Here is a 22,882-nt window from a genome sequence, read left to right on the forward strand (position 1 = left end):
CAATCACTTAGAACGCAGTACAGCCTTTCAGCAAAGGCTTATGCAGTACATGTATGGGGGCTGCCATTCTATCCCATGAGCCCTTTCGGTATGTGCATTCGGAACTAACATTCGGAATGTACCATTCCTACCAACATGCCCAACCAGCTGTGCTTGCGAAGAAGTGGATCAAATCCTGTTGGTCAAACAAAGAACAGGGTTTGATTCCCTCTATGGTATATTGTGTGAAATCTATTCGTGGTGGTCTTCTCCACATCTTGGTAAAGTATTGCCAACAAGACAGTAAAATATGTACCATGCTCATTCACTTCAGTGAGTGAAATTTGCCTTGGCCTGGTTTTCATCCCTGGCCCCTATCGCCATGGTGATGCTTGAGAAGTCCCCAAAGCTGTTAGTTTGGTTGCCACAATAGTGATATTTATGCAGATATTACTGCTTGGGTTAAACTCTTTCCATTATTTAGTTTGCAGATCAAGCAACTCGTGCCAAAGCCACTTTAAAAAAAGATTGTTTATATGTGCGGTTTTTTTTTACCTGATCTTTCCAATTTTTGATGGATTACAAAAGTATACACAGCTAATAGTTATGCAAACTATCATGAACAGTGAATCTGTGTGCATAATTCCTGTTGAATTATTTATAAAACATACATGATGAAACAGCATTAAACATGAACAGTAGATGTCAGCTAGGATAGTACTTGGCTGCGGTGGCTAGCTTGCCTGACACATTCATCACGCTCCAGATGTACAGTTTCATCTTTACTGGGGCTTGATACAGATCACACTCCATATGTATAGTTTGGTCTTCACTAGGGCTTGGGGCGGTGGGGTAGGGTAGTGGTTAAGGCGTTCGCTCGTCACGCCGAAGACCCGGGTTCGATTCCCCACATGGGTACAATGTGTTAAGCCCATTTCTGGTGTCCCCTGCCGTGATATTGCTGGAATATTGCTAAAAGCGGCGTAAAACCAAACTCACTCACTCACTCACTAGGGCTTGATACAGATCACACTCCATATGTATAGTTTGGTCTTCACTAGGGCTTCATATGGGTACTCCAGCACAGGTCAGGGGCGGTATGGTAGCCTAGTAGTTAAAGCGTTCGCTCGTCACGCCGAAGATCCATGTTCGATTCCCCACATGGGTACAATGTGTGAATTCCATTTCTGGTGTCCCCCACTGTGATATTGTTGGAATATTGATAAAAGTGGCGTACAACCATACTCCCTCACTCACTCAAGCACAGGTATGGATTAGACGTCAGCCATGATGGAATAACAGGGGAGATAACTGACAAGTTCTCTTCTCTAAGAAATGCTGCAGACAGAAGAACACTGCTGCAGGGTCTATAACACTCAGTTTAAGCATAAAACAAGGTTGTTTGTGAAGTATTTCGCTTTGTTACTTGGTACTCAAGTCAGCTTTGGTTTAGGGTGTCCATTTTTGTCAACCCTTCAGAGCCAATATCTTCACACTGTTAGTTTACCTTCTCCTAGTGGTGTTCCGATGATCGGAAATAATCGAAAATCGATCGAAAGAAGGATTAAAAATGATTATTGATTGTAAAAAACGTATTTTCGATTAATCTGAATTTTGTCGTTTTAATATAACACACCTGAATGAAGCAAACTAACCATTAAATTTGACTCATATTCACGAACAAACATGCGCCCAACAGCTTAAAGCTATGCACATTGTAAAATTTTAACCACTTTTATTGTTTAATTACAATTCCAGTGTCTCTCTTGCATGCGTGCATTTCATTGCATGACATAATTAGTTATTACATTAAAAATGTATATATATCGATTATAATCGATAGTCGTTCGCCACAATCCTCCGATAATTGATATTGTGGATTTGGTTCCCGATTCTCAACACTACCTGCTCCAGATGTAATATATCGTGCAGGAACCATCATAAAACAGTTTGTATATCAGCTTCCTTCATTGCTCTTTTCTTCTTCGGGGCGGCGGGGTAGCCTGATGGTTCAAGCGTTCGCTCGTCACGCCGAAGACCCGGGTTCGATTCCCCACATGGGTACAATGTGTGAAGCTCATTTCTGGTGTCCCCCGCCGTGATATTGCTGGAATATTGCTAAAAGCGGCGTTAAACCAAACTCACTCACTCACTCACTCACTCACTCACTCACTCACTCTTTTCTCCTTCAATGAGGCTGACTTGATTCTGGACCTTCACATGCTGCACTGCATGGTTCTAGTCTAATTACAGTCCTGATAAAGCAGTTCTTTGAAAGTTCAATTTGAAAGGACAGAATCTGACACTTTCTATACTTTTTTGCATAACAATAAACATAAAAAGGAACACTCTTCTGACATTTGAAATAGTTTTCCAGTTCTGGAGTCCCAATCTGAATTTGCCACTATTCTGTTTATTTTGTCACTCCTCAAGCCATTTAAGAAGAAATAACAACCTGACATATAGAATGTTTTTCAGAGTCACTGTTCCCTGAATGTTACAAAAGTACATTTCCTTGCGTCCGTTCATTTTTTTAGCAATTAGCAGTGATTGTTTTAAGATGGTCTTTACACGTAGCTTTCCATTTCAAATGCTACTTTTTTAAGATAGCCTATGTCTAAAATTGATGAAATTTTGTAACTGATTCAAATTTGGTAAAATGGATAATGAAAAAACAAACTTGGTGCATAATGGGTTGAATTGCTGTATTTCTTCCACCAAAGGAGGACAGTTTGTCTGAAGAGAAATTGGTTCAAATTTTGTTTTGCTGAAAAAGCTCAAATTAATAGCAGCATTGCTTTAAAAGTTTTTGACATTTTACTCAAATTGTGAACGTGGTCCACAGCATAATTGATTTTGGACTATGAATACTATTAATAAGATCCTAAGGGGCAAGAAGTAAAATTGGATCAATTTCTTTTCAAACTAGGTCACTTTCCACAAATGTGATGGGAAACATTGAAACACTTCAAGTTCTGTTTTGAGGTTGAAACCTTTCCCGTTTTGTTGATAAGGAAATTGAAGTTCTGTCTAGTAAAAGTGGCAGCATGATCATTTAGTGGTAATTGATCGATAAATATGGTGATTTACACAGAGTCATTAATTTTTCATATCAGGAATCGCATGTCTGTTCATGATGAAAATGTTTAATGATCCATTTGTCATAGAAATTAGTTCGAGGCATCAGTTTTATAAATATTTTTATTGGCGTGACATTTCACCTGATTTATTCCTGATAGAGGATAGATCCCCAGTACCTCTAGCTTGTCATAAGAGGCTGCTCGCAAAGAACATGGCTGCAGAAACCAGTAAACATAAGGCTGTGATTTCTGCCCTGAATAGGGGAAAGGAATGAGGGGCAGAGTTTGGCCCAGTGGTTTAGGGTGCTGACAGACTGCCTGCTGTTGCATCCTACTGGGCATGGGTTTGAATCCCATTTTACCCCTGTTGTGTTTCCTTTGAACAACCAATTGGTAAACCTCATCTACCCTATTAATTGGTTAACCTCTTGGACCTCATCAGTGTTTTTGATTCAGTCGTCTTGTTTTATAATTGATGTTTTTTATCACGTGGAATATGGCTCAAATCTTCCACATATATATATATATATATATATATATGAGAATGAATAGGCCACAATGGCACCCCACTTTCCATATTTCTTGCCAGTACCCATGTGCAATGGATATTTTAGGTAATAAACATTATCATTCTCATGAAAAAATTGTCCCTGAAACATTGCACTCAACTGGACTTCCATTAAGGTCATATATATCCTCAAACATTGTCATCAGACAATTACCGAGACAAGATTTTGTCCACAAACACTGGCAGTAACTAGGCCATCCTTGAGACAAGAATTAATCCCTAAAATAACTTAATGAACTGGAGCGTCATCAAGGCAAGAGCGGATAACTCTTTTACAATCTTCTCTAGTACACTGTTTAGATACTCTGAACATCATATCAGTCTTTAAGAGACTGAATTACAAATTACATGGCAAAATGCTGATTACATGACTTCTAGACATCTTCAACTGAACAACGGCTTGCAAATTCTCCAGCAGATAACCTCTTTGATGAATGGAAACCATGGAGGAAGTGTGATGGAATACCTATGGAGCCTTAGGCGCCTTTCATTTCAATAGCCAGACATCGTTTCATAAATAAGTAACAAATTTTACTGCTTCAAGTGTTAAACTGCAATCCTTCTTCAATTCTCTGAAGTTTTGCTTCCATGGAACAATGCAGTGTTTATTTATTGTAAGCTAAGAATCCAATCTATACAAGATCTTTTTTATCCAAATGGGAGAATGTCAATACTTTATCTCTGTTTTTTATCCAATCCCATCATTTTATCTCCATACAGACAAGGAAAAGCCTTTAAAACCCAGACACACCTGAAACCTTTGAAAATAACGCAGACTTTTCAAAAACATGTTCGATAGATGATATCGGCATTACCTAATAAAGCTTACAGAAAGGGCCTTTGGGCATCATCCAAACCCTGATCTTCTTGTCTAGGAATGCATCTGATCTGTCAGCAGTGTTGCTTTTGTTCCTCGCAGTATATTCATTGATAACAAACTTGTCAACCATAAATCTTGGACAAAGTCTGGTGATTTATCCATGCCCGAAGGCTTGTCTCAGTCCAATGTTGTACCAACACTCTTAACAACAGGTGGGCCAGGTTGTCATAGCCAGTTGGTGGCACTTTTGACAGAAATGTCCACAAATATTGTCAGAATCAAATACGATCGATAGCGCCAATGGTCAGAACTGATCATGGCTGCTCTTTCGCTCTCCTCTGATCAGCCTTTGATCCTTACAACAGCAATCTTCAAACCTTTCTCATGGCAATCACCCATGATCGCTGTACGTCTCATTTTATTTTCAATCCAATTACTCACGATTTGATACAAGGGAAAGAAGGCGTGTAATATAGCTATGAAAAAACAACGTAGGAAAAATAGCTGCTGATGTCAAGGGTCTGTGTTTGAATATGTAATGAATATTGTATTGACAGTTTGGGGGCTTTGACCTCTACCGATTCTTATTTACACCACTGATGCCAATGCTGACATTGTTCCTGTCAATTCACACTACAGACCACCCACAGTATGCTAAAACCTTACTATAGGCACCTAATATAACCCACCATTATACCGATCTGGACCAAGCAGCTTCCAATATGGTGAAACAGTGATTGGTTGTATTTACAATATTTGGAAAAATGCATGCAATATTTATCAGAAGTTTTTAATGAATGAAGTATAAGATGAATCTAACTGTCTTTTAGACCTATCTATATATGATTTACTTGAAAGTTAAATTCATATTAATGACACTTGCACATGAAGGTTTTTATTATTGCTCGATGTTTGAATAACAGGTTTTTAAGCATACATGCACAGTTTTCTTTGTTTAGGATTGTTAATTAATATTTATATCTTCTTTTCATTTACTGTTAAGGCTCTGTTCTATCATAAATTTGAGAGTGTTTTTGTTCATTTTTTAGACTGTTTGCATTGATTTATTTGTTTCAAACAGTGAATATATCAAAGGCAAGCTCTTATGTGTAATTCTTACAAAACTTCTACCTCATTTACATCTTTGATTTAGGGTGGTGTTGGAAAGAAGTGCGTTTTTCTACCCTATTGCACATGGTATAAGCTTAAGGTGCTAATGTGGTAACAACTAGTTAGGTATAGTTGACAGCAAAGAAGACTTCTGTTGAAAATCAGACGTTTTGTTTTAAAGTGACTGCAGCCACAAAAGAGGATTTGTGGCATTGATGTAATAGAGGTAGTATTTTTTTAATTATAAACAGTATTGTCTATTGTTCAGTTATTGTTTGTGATATTATCCCCAGGCTCTGTTGTAATGGAATTGTTGAATAGAATTTCCTCAGTGGCATAGGTTCAAAGAATATTGCGAGTTTGTTTCTGTATAATGAGGACATTAGTTTCAAGTTCATGCTCTTGTGAACTTTGTTAAGGCCATTACCACAGCACCAATGCTTTTGAAAGGATGAAGTCACAAATGCTAGGCCAGCTTGCAATTTTGATTTAATCTGATTTTTTTCTTTTGCACAAAAATAAAGAGAATAAAAAATTGATGGGAATGATACATATAGCATTCATGACCCTTTAATCTCAGGATTTCTTTCACTGAGACCTTGGGTGAGAAGCCCCCTGAAGTGAGGGTTTCAATCCCCCATTCAGAGATACAAAAGTAGAAACTAAGGATTATGCCCCTCATGTGATAACGGCCTAGAAAAGTATAGATCTGCATGGCTTGGGGCCAGGCCTCCTACCACAGACGGCTACAAGATCCAAGCCGATGGTCGCTCTGGTCGCTCGTAGGTAAATACTGATTTAGCAGGCTCACTCTGGATGCACAGCACTGACCTCAAAATGATACTTCTCCATAAAGGCAGCTCTATGTCTGATGCTTGTGTTTGGACCGAGTGTTTGATTTGTGCTCCATTTTCATAGGGAAGTAGAACTTGGCATCATTAATGGTATATAACTTGGCAAGATCGCAGACGTTTCATCACGCTCATATGTTGATCATCAAAGCAGTAAGATATACACGCAATACAAATCTCCATGCTCTGATTTCATGTGTAGTGCTCGTGGTCTGAGGATAATGGTATCAAAGAGCTAGACATAAAAATGCTTTTATGGGTGAAAATAAGGACGATGTGGAGATTAAGCTGCTTATGGGGGTTGGGGACAGAATGTAGATTTAGCGTCTCAGATTTCGTATGTTTTTTTAAAAAGATCATGTTTTTAGGGCTTAGTAAACTTTTGGAGAAGTTTCTGTTTGTTTTGTGGAAATCAATAGATCCTCTCAGACTGGGTTCTGTGACAGTAACAAATATAAACATTTATGTGGACTGGGTCGTTGAGACATTCACGTACTTGATACTTTTACATCGATTATTCCAAAGTTATAAATTTGATTTGACTATGTATGGGTGACTTCAGTCAGACTTTATAGTCTGTTATTGAAATTATTCCTCTAGTGCAAACCTGAACTTGAATGTGTATATTGTGTCACTTTCTTTGTGTTTTTGGCACAAACTGTCAGCCATGTTGGCCAGGGGCCCAGTAGTATGTGCGTTTGCCTGGCACACATATTTCTTGTGTTTGATTGTTTGATACTGCACAGTCATCTGAGGCACTACATTTGTTGCGAGGGGTGGTCGGGTAGCCTAGAGGTTTCAGCATTTGCTCATCATGTGGAGGACCTGGTTTCGATTCCCCACTTGGGTACAATGTGTGAAGTCCATTTCTGGTGTCCCCTGCCATGATATTGTTCGAATATTGCTAAAAGTTGCGTAAAACCATACTCACTCACTCACATATGCTATGAAGAGTTACATCCCTTTGTTTCGCCAGGAACATGTGATTTGTATTCGAATCACAAATTTGCCCTGTTTCTGGGGTACTTGGCACAAACAGTAATTTTTCTTGAAGTGGAAAATCTGCATTACTTCACCCTAATGTAACTGAAATGTTGTTAAAACAGCATTAAACCAAACTCCAAAACTCTTCTTGGTAAGTTGAAGTAATGTCTGGCACTATTTCCACATTGTTCATTACAAACCCATGAAGGTCCGGGTTAGAATGAACCATCAGTAACCCATGCTTGTCGTAAGAGGTGACTAACGGGATCGGGTTGTCAGGCTCGCTGGCTTGGTTGACACATGTCATCGGTTCCCAATTGCGCAGATTTATGCTCATGATGTTAATCACTGGATTGTCTGGTCCAGACTCGATTATTTACAGACCGCCGCCATATAGAATTGCTGAGTGCAGCGTAAAACTAAACCCACTCACTCATTACAAAAGTTAGTGATTTGCTGTTCACAACAGTAGAATGTCAGCAGAACAAGAGGTTAGGACCAGTGAAGTTTCCGTTATCTTTAATCTCTTTCCCTTACAAGTGAAGTTATGATTTAAATCAATTTACTTTCCTGGAACTTTCCAGACTTGCAGACTAGCATTATGTCTGCAAGACTTCCATCACACATATATCCTGCAATGTTTGTTAGCTGCGTGACACCACAGGTGATAAGTACCTACTATCTGCTGATTAACTTGGTTACAAGACTAAGTAATGAGATTTGGGATACACATAAACAACTGAAAAGGACCAATTATATTTCCAGATATATATCATGACCTCTTTGAGGTCTTCCAAGGGATCAGACTTGCCATGATCAAAGACATGTACTGTCCGTTCCTGCCGTTGGACATGATCTGTTGTAACATGTAAGGTTAAAGATTAACTCTAGCCTGCAAACTCATGCAGTTTCTGATATTAACAATATGCTAGAGGCCATCAGATGGTAAGAGGTCTTTGAACGTGGTCATTATTGTTTACAGCTCTTGGCATAGGTCGTTGATGGCATGTCAGGGCTTCCATAAATGACGTCATTATTGGACCTTACAGTTAACACTTGTTAGTCTAGACACTGTTAATACTGAAACTCGCGATTCTTATTGATTATTGGGAGTTGAGAAAGGGTTAAATCTGGATATGCTAGTAAGTTGAAAAAATGTGTAAATCTGGAATGTGCGAAAGTCTGAGGGTTCAGTTATTACAAGGTATATGACATCCTACATTGAATCAGGTGAGGTGAGGTGACATCATAGCATTTCTGATTCATGTGTTACCTGTCTAGATTTTGAGGGAGTTCAATTTGAGAAAGAATGCTATAGAATATTGCTGTAAACTTTTGTAGTTCGCAGTGTCAACATAAATGTAGATTTTCATGATTTCTTAATAACAGTTGCAAATCTGAAAAACACATTATGTTCATCTTGTAACTCACCTGTCATGACTCTTTGTTATTACCCCTGTGGTAAATTCAGTTTAATTTTTCTGTCTTGAATGTATCTTTTAGTTCAGATCTGTTTAATTGGGGGCATGGTGGGCGAGCTGACTAAGGTGCCAGGCTATTTATCCAGTGAGGTTGAGGTGCCGGGATCGAGCCCACTTGTGACCGGGTATAAAAACCCTGGAGTCAACTTTGTGTGCAGACTCTTTCAGTGTTGTCACAACCCCTAGTGTACAGTACACAACCCTGTGCACTTAAAAGAATATGTGCAAACACCTAGTTGCGGGTACAGCAACGTGCAGTAAACTTGGACAAAGTACTGTGGCTATGTGTCCCAGTCCACCCAGCTGTGAATGGGTACCTCGTAAGGATGGAAAAGCCACAATAACTTGGTGCGCTCAGTGGCTGCAAGAGTTATATGATCCCCAGGGAGTTGAGATTGATAATACGATGTGCCATTGAGAGTGACATCCAATGATCGAGGGAAAAAATACCAGTGCCTTCAGCATGTACTAGTTGCGTGGATATGTGCACTATATGAATATCCTATGATGACAATAATTCATACATGTTGAGTTCGGATCTTCAGTTCTGATGCACTTGACCCTTCTGTTGCTCAGTTGTTTTTTATATGTTGTTCATATTTCCCCATTTACACAAATTTGTCCGATAACACCAAAGAACTTGGTACAGATTGTTCGCTAATTTTGACATTTATTGCAAATTTTCCTCTCAGCTAATCGTGCATGATGATGTTAAAAGCAGATCAAATCATTTTTCCATTGGCTGGCTTTCAATCATGCATGGGAGGACCTCTGTGGCCAGTATTTGACTTCCATCAACGGTACATTTTGTCCCAAATCGCTAGCAAACTTTGCAATCTTTGCTCAATGATTGGAAAATTAATTGATTGAAAAACGGAGTATTTTTGAAGTGATGCAATTTTAAGAACTGATAACTGCATTTACCAGAAAGGTTTAGGGATAGACCCTTTGGCTATTTACAAAAGCTTATCTCCTCCTATCTGGTGCCATGCTTTGGACACAATCACCTTTGCAACTTCAGAATAGTATTGATTTTGGACCCTGCAGGATTCCGTCAAATCGGTTTATCAGCCAGTTATCCTATTACAGTAATATCAAATCTTCCCGCAACTTGCAGAGTTTTGTTGGGATTGATCCAGCAAAATTTACTCTGATAAGGAGTTTAGTTGTTTGACATTTCATGGTGCCTTGATTAATATGGCTTTGTGAAGATTTATCTCATTTAGCTTGTCTGAGAAGCAACTGCCAGATGCTATCAAAGGCAGCCTGAACTGGAGGACATTAAGTTGCCTGATGACTTTGTGGACAAGGTACGGGATTGACCAATGAGGAAATGTTCCAATCAAGGAGTGTTACTTAACAATCATCAACCAGTAGGTTCCTTCGCTGGTTGCGGTGTGGACGTTATCACATCAGATGAAGGCGATATTGCAAGTCAATAGAATCAAACAGCGTTTTGAATCTTTGCTTTGTGGTGTGTTATCGGAATTTATTTCAGTTGGCACTTTATTTGCTGGGACTTTTTAGTAGTAGAATTCAGTTTCTATTAGTGACTGATGGATTGAGGGTGATTCGTTTGAAGTATTATGTAATGAAAGACTTTTGACTGCAGAAATGTCTTTTTTTTTTTGTAAAAGTTTGTCGTTTGCTATGGATATTTTGGTAATCTGTGGTGTGATTACGATTGTATAGAAGATGTAAATCTGAAACTCAACATGGTGAAAAGGGTTGTGAATTTGCCATGAATTTTATAGTGATTGTTGCTGGTATGCACTTTCCATATCATATAGAGAGTTTGATTTGATGGAAAAATAATACAGTTAAATATCATGATATGTGAGCTTGATGTGGGGGGAAAGCCTGAGGTATGGTTTGACAAACCTAGAAACATGCTCAACCACATGGTATCAAACACACAGTCATAGGTTCCTGATCTGCCCAAGGGAAGCAACTCTGTGCAGCAAATTGTTTAACTTGAGATGGGCCACCCATGCCCACATTTCTATCCAAACTATGATCTCAGTTTCTAATAATCTGTAGTCAAAAGTGATTGAGAAAGTGATTTTAGTTTTACACTGCTTTTAGCAATATTCCAGCAATATCACAGCAGGGGACACCAGAAATGCGCTGGTGGGGAATCGAACCTGGGTCTGCTGCATGACGAGTTGACACTTTAACCACTAGGCTATGCCACCGAGCCTCTGTTTTCAATAAATGTTTCATAATTAGTGCCTGGGGTGAAATCAAGAGCTTATCTTCATATGTTCTAAATCAGTATTGATCTGTGGTCATATAATGACAGTTAGCAGGTGAATATTGCATTGTATGAATTACTGCCAATTGGCCATTATTATTCCCCTTGTTTAACACATACATTATAGTTACTGTAAGTAAGTAAGAGAAATCAGTATTGTGCTCTACCAAGTCTATAGATGGTGATACTTAGGGTGGCCCAGTGGTTAATGTTCTTATTTACAAGAACACAAGGTTCTAGTGTGATAGAGGAGAAATATGTTGAGGATCACATTCAAGATCATTGCATTTATATAGAAGACCTGCTTACAAGTGTGTGTGTGTGTGTGCAAACGCACGTGCATGCCTGTGTGTGTGCGTGCCTGTGCATGTGTCTAGGAGGACTTCTTTGTGAGGATGTTTGTAGGTCTATCTATAGACCGCTAGTACTAGTCTGGATTAAAGATGGTTTCATGGTACTATCCCAGAGACGTACGATGCCGCAGTTAAACATGCATTCCTTACTAAGACATTGTATACTGTCTCCAAGCTCACCAGGTGACATTGTATGTCTGAGAAATATGCAGACTGCCTTCCCATTTTATTCATCATCGAGGGTCATTTGGACCACATAATCGTCATGTCAACACAAGTATCTGTGTATTATGACTTCAAAAACAGCTTCAGCCAGCATGTCCTCTTGGACTAACACACTGCAGTGGTGAAACATTAATTTCTTCTTGTCGTGATATGCCCGTCTCAATGTGTAAATTGCAGCCGTTATCAGATCGTCATGGATATTACACTCGACAGACAGGTGTGTATTTCACCAGGTGTGCTTTAATGAGTCCAGGTAGGCCGCTCCACATCCTCACTGCGACGATTACCTGAAAGAGTTTCCTCTGTCATACAATTATATATATTGATCGTAGGAGTTGAATAACCGACGGAAGTCCACACAGATTTCTGAAATGATCTGACTGGCTGTCACGGAATATCACTGTCCCAGTGTTTTTCTTTCATGAGATCAATGATTACACACCTTCAATCTTTCTACAGAATGTGGATCTAAACAGCAAGCTCTTTTTTAGTTGGTTAATAATTCAGCTATTGTTTTTCTGTGCTGTGAGATGCAGCGTGGCTCTGTAGAAAGGGAGTGTCGTTTCAAGGGGCTTCTAGCCCTGCTCCAAGCCTGTACGGAATGATAAGTCCATGTTTGTATATTAATTTTGCTTTTATAATCAGCCAGGAAAGATAAACCGACAACTTGTCCTTATTATGTATATAATAAAGGAATAATGATTTATATTAATTATCATTTCCTTTGAGATTTGTGAAAGACTACAGGGATACCAGTCTTTCTATGGGGACCACTTGTCACTTTATTTATATGATCTAGGGATTTTGATTTGAATTAATCATCACTTCCTTAGAGACTTGTGAAGGGCACTCATAAACTGTGGAGTTCTCTGCCTTGCTATAAGAAGTACAGGGTGTGTTTGCACTTGGAACAAGGTCATGATGGCACCATTGTCCATGTTGCTAATAGCAGACTTTGATTGACAGGTGTGTTATATACATGGTTGATTTCATGTGAGGCGGTATTGTGTGATGGCAGCGTCAAGCAGACCATGTAGCTGTTGTGGTGGTGGACGCATTGATTTCATTGGCTGCCAGGTGACTTATGCTAGCTGGGCAATAACTTGTTCCCTCGAGGTTGTGGGCGAAATATTATTTGAATATGCATGTCATGTAGGTTTTGGACTGAATGTTTCATCATATTGGAATTATAGATAATTCTATGGATAAGATTATTCCCTTGATTAGATTATGTCAAGTGTAGTAGGTCTGTCATACAATATGGCCTGAAAAAGATCTGGGTTAGAACTGGTCTCCAGCAACTCATGCATGTACGATTTCACTAATGGAATCGGGTGGTCAGGTGTAATTGATCTGTTACACAGGCCGATGCTTATAATGTCAGTTACAGGATTGTCTGATCCAGACTTGATTATTGTTTCGACACAAGCGTGTTTGACTGTATATGCACTGATACATTGATCATGTTTAGATCAAAACTTAAAAAACTTTAAACTAGAAAATTATATGTTTCAAGTTAAAAAATAATCACAATAGGACTGGTTCTAAAGGTTTTATTTACAGTACTTTGTCCAAGTTTCCAATGACTACAGCTTAGTTAGTTGAAAATTTCAGTATACTGGGATGCTTGGTTCTAGAAATTCCATTGTCTCATCCCATATATGTTCTCTTCTATCACTGACAATTTGTGAAGCCCATTTCTGGTGTCCCCCGCCGTGATATTGCTGGAATATTGCTAAAAATGGCGTAAAACCATAGTCAGTCAGTCAGTCAGTCTATCACTGACTTAAAGATGTCAGATGATGAATAATAAAGTGTATTTGCTAAATGAACAAAAAAATATGAAAAACTCAATTTATCTACAACATTATTTTTTTATATAAATTTGCCATTTTGAAAATTCCATGTATTTATGAGAAGTTTTACAGTAATGTTTTTGTTCCTTTACTGTACAAGGAGACGTTTGAATGGAACCACATTTCTGCACTATCTACCTGCATACCAGCCATATTCTATATTTCATATGTGATCATTTCACTTAATACCTCTCAGCTTATGTATGACAAAACATGGCACTGATCAGTAAGTAGATATATTCCTATCCTGTAAGAGATCATGTCTATTGGCATTAGGCTGTAAGTACCTTGTTGAAGAGAGACGTGACACCAAGCACTGTGTAACACTGGTTCGTGTATGTAATTATTTATCCAGCTCTCATCAGCCTTGGCTGTACTTCAGCACATTGTGCAGCGAGGAAACCTTGCATCATGATTGATAGCCACGCTCATGACACTTGACTCATGTATTGTTTCAAGATGTCACCACGAATTTATAATTGAATTTCAAGAAAAATGACATGGGGTAAAAAGCTTAAAGACGTGAATGTGATGAAAAAGGTAATAGTGTCAACCATTTGCTAAACAACTTGTGACATCGAGGTTTGGTTTCTGCTGCGTAAGTGAAAAGTTGAGACGTGGATGTGTTGGTTATGGAAATAGAAGTTGACAGCTCAGCATTGGCTTACAGTGACTGTTATAATGCCTTGACATATTGTCCAGTGTGATTCTACTGAGAGCTGTGGAGTAGGTTGAATATTAGGAATGGTTAGAAAATGGGGATTAATTTGGCAGATCAACATTGACTCGCAGTGACTGTTATGATGCCTCGAGGTATTTTCCAGTGTGAATCTACAGAGAGATGTAAAGTTGGTTAAAGAAAATGGACAGTTGGAAAATAGGAGAAATATTAGGTACTGTGAAAGAAAAACAATACTTGGGTGATGATATCCTCAGTGGATCAGCTGTCAGTAGCGTTACGTGTATGTGTGTTAATGAGCCCTGTTGCATCAGTTAGACCCAAAGTTCGATGTGTTGTGTGATTGTGTCATCATGGATGATGCCATGGTGACGTTTTGTGCACAAAAACATTTATACATATATCCGAACAACTTCATGTAAGGTAAATAATTGTAAAACATCCATCGCGTAAGCAGTTGTTCTATGCTATTGAAAGGGTTGCTTGACTCTTGAAAACTGCCAGGCAATGTAATGATGTTAACAAATGATGAAATAAAAACAATGATCCAATAAATATCATCTTAATTCTCTTCAAGGAACTAATTTTTCGAAATAAGTTTAACAACATTATGCCATCTTTTCAACATAAACTGTTTGAATATTATATGTTTACAAAGTGTTCGTCAATAATTAGTTGTAATATCGATGCTTTCTACACGTTCTGGTCGTCATGCCATGATTTATTCTGCTAAAACTATTTGTTTGTAGAAAAAGTTGAAAAATGCAACAAAATAAAAAAAACTATAAAAAACAAACAAATGATGACCACAGACTACACAGAAACTCGTCTAAACCTGAAGCCATGTTCCTGTATTCACAAGATGGACAGGTGTGTCAGCCATGTAATCACAGAATATGGAGGACATGTGATACCTGTTGCTTTAACTGTGTCTTTTGTAGACCAGTTCTAGCTCAGGGTCACATTCTTCAAAGCGCCCGTAGCGCTACAACAGTTGTAAGTCTATGTTAAAATATGGGAGTTACGATCATCTTAGTGCTACGAACGCTTTGAGGAACGGGGCCCTGGTCTTCATCGGCCATATTGTAAGACAGACCTACTACACTAGAAATAGGCTATCAAAAGGAATTGTCTGGATTTATCTTGTGTCACTTCAGTAGATATCAATCAGAAATTGCAAAAGATTTTTTTTTTTTAAATTAATATTTATACCACATAGAACTCATGAATGGTCAATGCTATTTATGTGTATGGCTGAAAAATATAGTCACTACTATTTCCTGTGCAGAGTTGCTTCCCTTTGGAATGCCAGGAGTGTATGATCATGGTTACAAACCCTGGTTCGTCCTGAATAGGTTTCTGGGTTTGTCAGCCCCATAATATTGCTTGTGGGTTTCACCAAAGTGGTGAAGATCCATGACCAGAATAACCTTTCAGCCATCAGCCATCATGACCTAGACCTCCTTACAGTTTTTGGTTGCAATACAATTGCTCTGATATTGTTTGTAGTCCTAAGTCATTCAATCACTCGCAGTTTACCATCTCTAGAATCATTGGTTTTCACTGCCGATGTCCTCAGCCAAAGGTATGAAAGTAGAGGTATCAGTGTAATATGTCTGGGAGAGTTTTCAATTCTTGTTATTCGTTTCTAATCAGAGAGGCAGATCAGGACTGAGAGAGCTGGCACATGTCCAGGCAAGGTGTCGGCAAGATAAACCTGATATTGCCACACCAGGAATAGGATCTTGTAGGTTAGCATGGCATTAATTTCTCAATGAGAATCATCACTTTGCTCTATATTAATGTGCTGAAAAGATTAGATTAGATGGAGCTTGAAGCTACCTTATGCCACATAATGGCATACCTATGTATTACAAACCCGTGAAGATCCAGGTTAGAATTGGTCTTCAGCAACCCATGCTTGTTGTAAGAAGCGATTAAAGGGATCTGGTGGTCAGGCTCACTGACTTGGTTGACACACATAGATTGATGTTCATGCTGTTGATCACTGGATTGTCTGGTCCAGACTTGATTATTTACAGACCGATGCCATATTGCTGGAATATTGCTGAGTGCGGCGTTGCATTAAAACATATACTGTTAGATTCATTGGTCTTAACATGACACCATGGTAAAATGGTGTTCAAACAAAGATTTCATGCCATGGGGATTCTAAACTAGAGTAACTCGGTTGACGCATTATTAGTTACACTGTGTTTTGAAAGGGTGTATGGGACTCGAAATACGGAATTTACAAGTGTCTTACAGTTCCGTACACCCTTTCAAAACCCTGTGTGACAAATTTATTACCCTTAAGCTCTTTTAATTTAGCTTATCTTTAAACAACAATATATTTAACCTTTGGTAGAATGAGATGCAAAACTTTTCGCCAATATTATTCCTGAACGGTCATAAAGGTAGATAACTCAGTATGGCTTAGTTTATGATAAAAATTATCGAATGGGAGGTTTTGTTAAACCACAAGTGGAATACAGAAACATTTTATTTTTATCCCCCACAACGCGTTTTGCCGGGGGTATTAAAATGGACTCCGTCCGTCCGTGCACATTTGTCTTTTCCGGATCAGAACTCTAAAACCATTCAATATTTCTTCACCAAACTTGGCTTATAGATAGATCTGGTGGTGTACTGGTGCCTTTTTGGTAGTTTTGGATTTCTGAATAAAATATTTTTGGCATTTCCATGGCAACAAGTTTGACATAGACTGAAATTGGTGATAGTGCTCCTTTCTGGAGCAGAACTTTAAAAACCTTTCAATACGCTCCTTCCACTTTTCTATATACTCACCTAAATATTTGACATAATCATAACTCGTAGACATAATCATGAAGTGTATTTTGCCATTGAGGGGGATATTGATGACTTTGTCTTCTTGTTTATATATATTTATTGACACAAACAAATAACAAACAAATATACAATTTTATTACTCTGTTTATACTCATAATTGTATACGCCAAGTATAATTTCAAAGCGATCAGCTAAGGTCAAAGTTATTCGTACAACCCATGTAGTGTGTCACGTGACAGATCTGATGGGGTGTACGGTTCATACACCCTGGCAAATCCACCTACATGGTTTGGCATGCTTTGGCTATCGACCAATCAGAATTCGACAAATTTATCTTAAGGGTAATAAGTCATTATATCCCAGTCATTATATCCCATTGATGCTCATAATGCCAGTCACTAGTTTGTATATAATAGAGGCTGTACCAGGCAGACTGCCATCATACAGCTGGAAAATTGCTAAGTGTAGTGTTGAACAACGAACAAACAAATCTAAATCTTGAGTAAGTGTATACATTTTGAGAATGGGAAAGAACCAGACCATTGCCTTAATTTTGTCTATATCTGTACAATTACACCAATGTCTGTGTAGGTCATGTTTCTAGACTATAGGATGATCATTGATACTCACCTGTGCTCGTTACTTCAGGAATATCAAATAACCATTGATGTTGACCTATGTGAATATAGGGTAACCACTGATATTCACATGTGTCTTATACTTCTGGAATATACAATAGCCATATGATAATATTCACCTTGTTTTATACCTATGGGATATAGGATAACTACCGATATTCCTCAATGTCTATTACTTCAGGAATTTGGAATAACCATTAATTTTCACCTGTGTCTGATACAGCTTAATCATAGGTTGACCTTTGATATTCACCTATATTCTCTGGAATTTGTTTGTTTCAGATGAGAGACCTGGAGGAAAAGCTGTCAATGAGTGAAGCTCGGGCTGAGACAGCAGAACAACAGGTAAGTCTTGTGAATAGTGGGCAGTGATTATCATAATGGCTGTGGAAAGTGTGCTTCAAGGACTGTGATAGTGTGCTTAGTGTACTCATATGGTGTGCTTAGTGAACAGTGATGTGTACTGATAGTAAACAGTGTTTTATCACAGACTGTACAACATCATCATTGGTCAGTCAGCAGTGCTCCTGTAGGTCTGCGGCTGTTAGAGCTCTCCTGTCTTGGTACAACAACTTCTCTGTTCAGAATAGTTTGATCCATGCTGAACCATGAGTTTACATTAGTAGATAAATCCAAACATACAGCAGCTCAATTGTAAACCTTCCTTCCAGTCTTAGTATATCAAGGGCAGGTTTGTACAATGTTAACGTGGTCCCTGGTTTACCAAGAGTTTACACTAGTAGATAAATACTCACATACAGCAGCTCAATTGCAAATCTACCCCTACTATCCTATATCTCAGTCTATCAAGAACAAATTTATGCAGTGTTTAAATGGTTCTTGCTCTACAAAGTGAAGTAAGAGCAACAGGGATTCAATATAGCACTTGGACTTACAATCTAGCAGCTTACGGTCACTTTGCATTAGTAAAGATATACAACTGTAAACCAATATAGTTGTAAACCAATACAACTGTAAACCAATATAGCTGTAAACCAATACAACTGTAAACCAATATAGCTGTAAACCAATACAACTGTAAACCAATATAGCTGTAAACCAATACAACTGTAAACCAATATAGCTGTAAACCAATACAACTGTAAACCAATAAACCAATACAACTGTAAACCAATACAGTTGTAAACCAATACAACTGTAAACCAATATAGCTGTAAACCAATACAACTGTAAACCAATACAACTGTAAACCAATACAGCTGTAAACCAATACAACTGTAAACCAATATAGCTGTAAACCAATACAACTGTAAACCAATATAGCTGTAAACCAATACAACTGTAAACCAATACAACTGTAAACCAATACAACTGTAAACCAATATAGCTGTAAACCAATATAGCTGTAAACCAATACGGTTGTAAACTAATACAACTATAAACCAATATGGTTGTAAACCAATACAACTGTAAACCAATACGGTTGTAAACCAATACAACTGTAAACCAATACAACTGTAAACCAATACAACTGTAAGCCAATACAACTATAAACCAATACAACTATAAACCAATACAACTGTAAAGCAATACAGCTGTAAACTAATGCAAGTGTAAACCATTCTTGGGATCCTACTGAAGCTGACTGTTATCCTTATAAATTACAATGTGACCTATTGTCCTTTAGTCTCCCATACCCCAGTGTCCTGGTGTTAGTTCAAAGACTATAATGTACAGCTCTTGCTTGACATACCAGAATTACACTCACATCGTGCTGGTTCTTCTACGACTTGAATTCTCTTATTTCAGGATTACCCTTTCCATTTTTAACTGAATGTGATCTGTAAGTAGATAGTTAGACATTTTATAATTACTAGATACCGCCCTATGGCAATGCAGCAGCCTCGAAGTTAACTCTTAACCCGAAGTAGATGGGGAGTTGTACTAATGACTACTCTCGAACTGAATTTCTCCATACAACGAGTGCCACATCATAGAGACTAAGCTGTAAAAACTATTCTATAAATCTTTAGAATTTAGTTTAAAAATAAGTCATTATTCCTAACAACATACATACTTGTACTTTTCAAGTATTTTTTGAAAGAATCTTCCCTCCTTTGATGTTTTCATTATAGATGAAACTTTACTTTGTTTAGTTCGAGGACATTACCTAGGCTGTAGAAAAAAAGTGAAATTGAAACTGATATAGGTTCCACAGCCATGGTGCAGGACTAGACAACAGTGTGTAGCCAAGGGAGTGTTGGGATGCCTTATACCTACCATTCTGATGTAACGTGTTACAGATTTAGGGGTTACCTACTTTCAAATACCTTAGTAGATGATAACACCACCACTGAACCAGGAAGACACCTTCATCTCAAACCCTAGTCATGAACTTCTTTTTGACCCATTTTAAAAGTTTGGATGTACAATATAGACAAACTTTATGGATAACAACTTCTTTATTATCCCCCGCCTCGCGTTTAGCATGCGAAAGGTCCTAGTCAGGTTTGACTTGAAGGTCACAAGGGGACTTTAGCGTTTTACCCTTGTCAGAGAGATATCTCAAGAACCGTTCACTGACTTTTCTTCATATTTGACACCAAGCTTCATCTCGGGAATGCGCAGGGCCCAGTCAATTTTGGTGACCTTCATGAAATTTTCAAGGTCACACCGACACTTTGAAGATTTCAGTATGTTAAGATTGTCATCATGATATCTCAAGAAAAGTTCACTGCACTTTCAAGACTTCTCTTGAATGTTTTTTGATAAGCAATTTCTTTATTACTATTTTCTTGCTTATTTCATACACAATGACATTCCTGTCAAGGTCACAGTGAGTCTTGAAAATATTTGTGTGGTTGAACAGTTACAGAACAAGATATCAAGAGAGGTTGACTGGTCATGTTTTTGTAGACAATTAACTTCATCTTAAACTACGACCTTCACTTTCATTACTTTTTAAGTTTGATTTGATAATTTGTGGTGGGGGATTATGTCACCTTTGTGACAACTGCTTGTTTTGTGTGTGTGAAGTTTCAATACAGATTCTTGTACTGTTGTCCTGGCCATGAAGTTGTTTATTTTTATATTTCTTCTGTTGTAATTGGTTAATGGTTTGTTCATCCCACTAGGACTGTCAGTGTACTCAGATGACTTGTGTTTGGTACACAGGGCTCGATTTAGTGCTTTGTTACTTGCACTGGTGCAATCCAATATTACAAAATGCAACCTAGTTATTAGTCTAACTTGCAGCAGTTTTGAAACTTCAGCCGGAAAACAGAATGAGGGACTGACCGTGAAGAGGGACTCTAATGACTGTATGAGCAGTGACTGAAGGACTTACTGTTCATGAAATTTTAGGAAGTAATTTAAGATAACTAATCCTATCAGTCCCAGATTTCTTTTGTTATAATGTTCTAAACTATCCAAAACTCAAGCATCATATTTTATACAAGATTTTATATTGAGCAGCAGGTGCAACCTGTTTTTGTCTGATGCAACAAGGTTTCTACCTAAGGTTGCACCGGGTGCAAGTAGGTTTCATTTCTTTAAATCGAGCCCTGGTACATGTAATTGGTGTCCCTTGCTAGATACTGCTGAGACAGGCATTACATTAGTTACAGTAACTCTGTGGGACAGATACCATACTAGAGGGGTTTGAAGGGGGGTACCTTAAGCATGGGGTAGTAGATCTCACATTTCTCTTCTGTGATGTCATCCAACATCCAATAGCTACTGATGTTGATTGACAGTGAAACTTCACATTTCATTTGGAATATTCAAATTCAAAATTCAATTGTTTATTCTATTAAAGTCCACAGGCTCACATACATGAAGTGCATTTGGCATTGTATATGATCATTTTAACAAAAGATTCATATCTCATTTCAATTTGTTTCTGTTCTTGAAGGCATATTTGAAGTATATCATAACAGATTATAAACTTTAACAACTGTTCCAAGAACTATTTTGGTATACAGGCTTAAATTGTTTTTGTATTCCTTGTTCATACCATACATATTGCAAATAAAGTTCAGTTGAGCCCTGCCTCGATTACGATTGGCAAACCAACGGACACAGTAAATGAAACACAGTGAAATGTACTAGTAAGATAGCTGTACTGTGATGATACACCCATACAGAATAAATACATTATGCATTATGATAATGATCATAAAAGTAAATGCGACTTTATACATTAAAAATTTAAAACAAAAATAATTATCAATAATATTTCATTGTGGTGGAATCAACACAGATTGGGAATATATTGGCATTTTGAACATGGTGGAAAGTGAACCTGCCATTAAGGAGGTAAAGAGTATAAAAGATGTGTCAGTGTTCAGCCCATGTAGTACCTAATGTGTTCATGATTCACTGCAGGAGATTTTATGATCTTTCATTGTTTCCTGCACTTCGATATTTGCATACACGTACTCTACACTGAAATTGATCTTTGTTTTTCCGGCCTTGAGGTTTCCAAATCTTTGGTGAAATGGCGTCTTTGTGTCCTTATCTTGTATTAAATGTCTATAAAAATTGTCTTCAATCTGGCGTGCATGTGAATGCCATGCCCCCCATGTTCGAATTGAAATTGTTTTATCTCTCTCATGTCTTGAATGTTTCGATTCCACTGTGAAATAGCCTAAAACGTCCTATCTTAGGCGTTCAATATGGGGAATGAAAATAAAGCTGTAATGTTTTTTCCTTTTGAGGATTCTTAATCTTGCTTTTTAAGACTTGTTGGTTTTAGACCAACACTGTTCCCACACAACTAGCGCCTGTCCTGAAGCCCGGTTCATTTACCTATGAATTACGGATTTTGAATGCTTCAAACAGAATCTTGGACAAATAGTAATTTGTCTTTCCAAACATAATATGAACCATTTGCTGTTCCAGAAATTTGTACATTTGCTTGAATTACTTAGATAATCTGTGAATGGGGAGTGAGTTATCAGCATTGATGGCTGTTGTTGCTGTTCTGCTCCTGGGCTTACAGGTCTGTTTGTACTAGATAACCAGGAAACTCATTGCGAGCTGTTTCTGATACCAGGCCCTGCCACACACAAGGCCAGCTGGGACTATATTGTGTACTGAGGCCTGATCCGTAATTACCCTTCTCATTTGAACACTACAAATATATCTCAATGAAATATTATTCTCTTGCCAATCAAATGCCATTTTGAAAAATTATTTGTTTTCCATTCTTTTCCACTTCGATTCAGAAAT

General features: G+C 38.0%; 1 protein-coding gene across 1 annotated transcript in view; it reads left to right on the plus strand.

Annotated features, from left to right (window-relative positions):
- The window catches only part of LOC124255260 (pleckstrin homology domain-containing family H member 1-like), a 211,795-nt gene that overhangs the window by 80,923 nt on the left and 107,990 nt on the right, over positions 1 to 22,882 (plus strand). The window contains 1 exon segment of the mRNA XM_046689120.1: positions 17,972 to 18,034. Coding sequence (XP_046545076.1) covers positions 17,972 to 18,034 — 63 coding nt within the window.

The sequence above is a fragment of the Haliotis rubra genome, unplaced genomic scaffold, assembly GCF_003918875.1.
Source record: "Haliotis rubra isolate DU_JTF1 unplaced genomic scaffold, ASM391887v1 Scf6, whole genome shotgun sequence".
Classification (NCBI taxonomy): Eukaryota; Metazoa; Mollusca; class Gastropoda; order Lepetellida; family Haliotidae; genus Haliotis; species Haliotis rubra.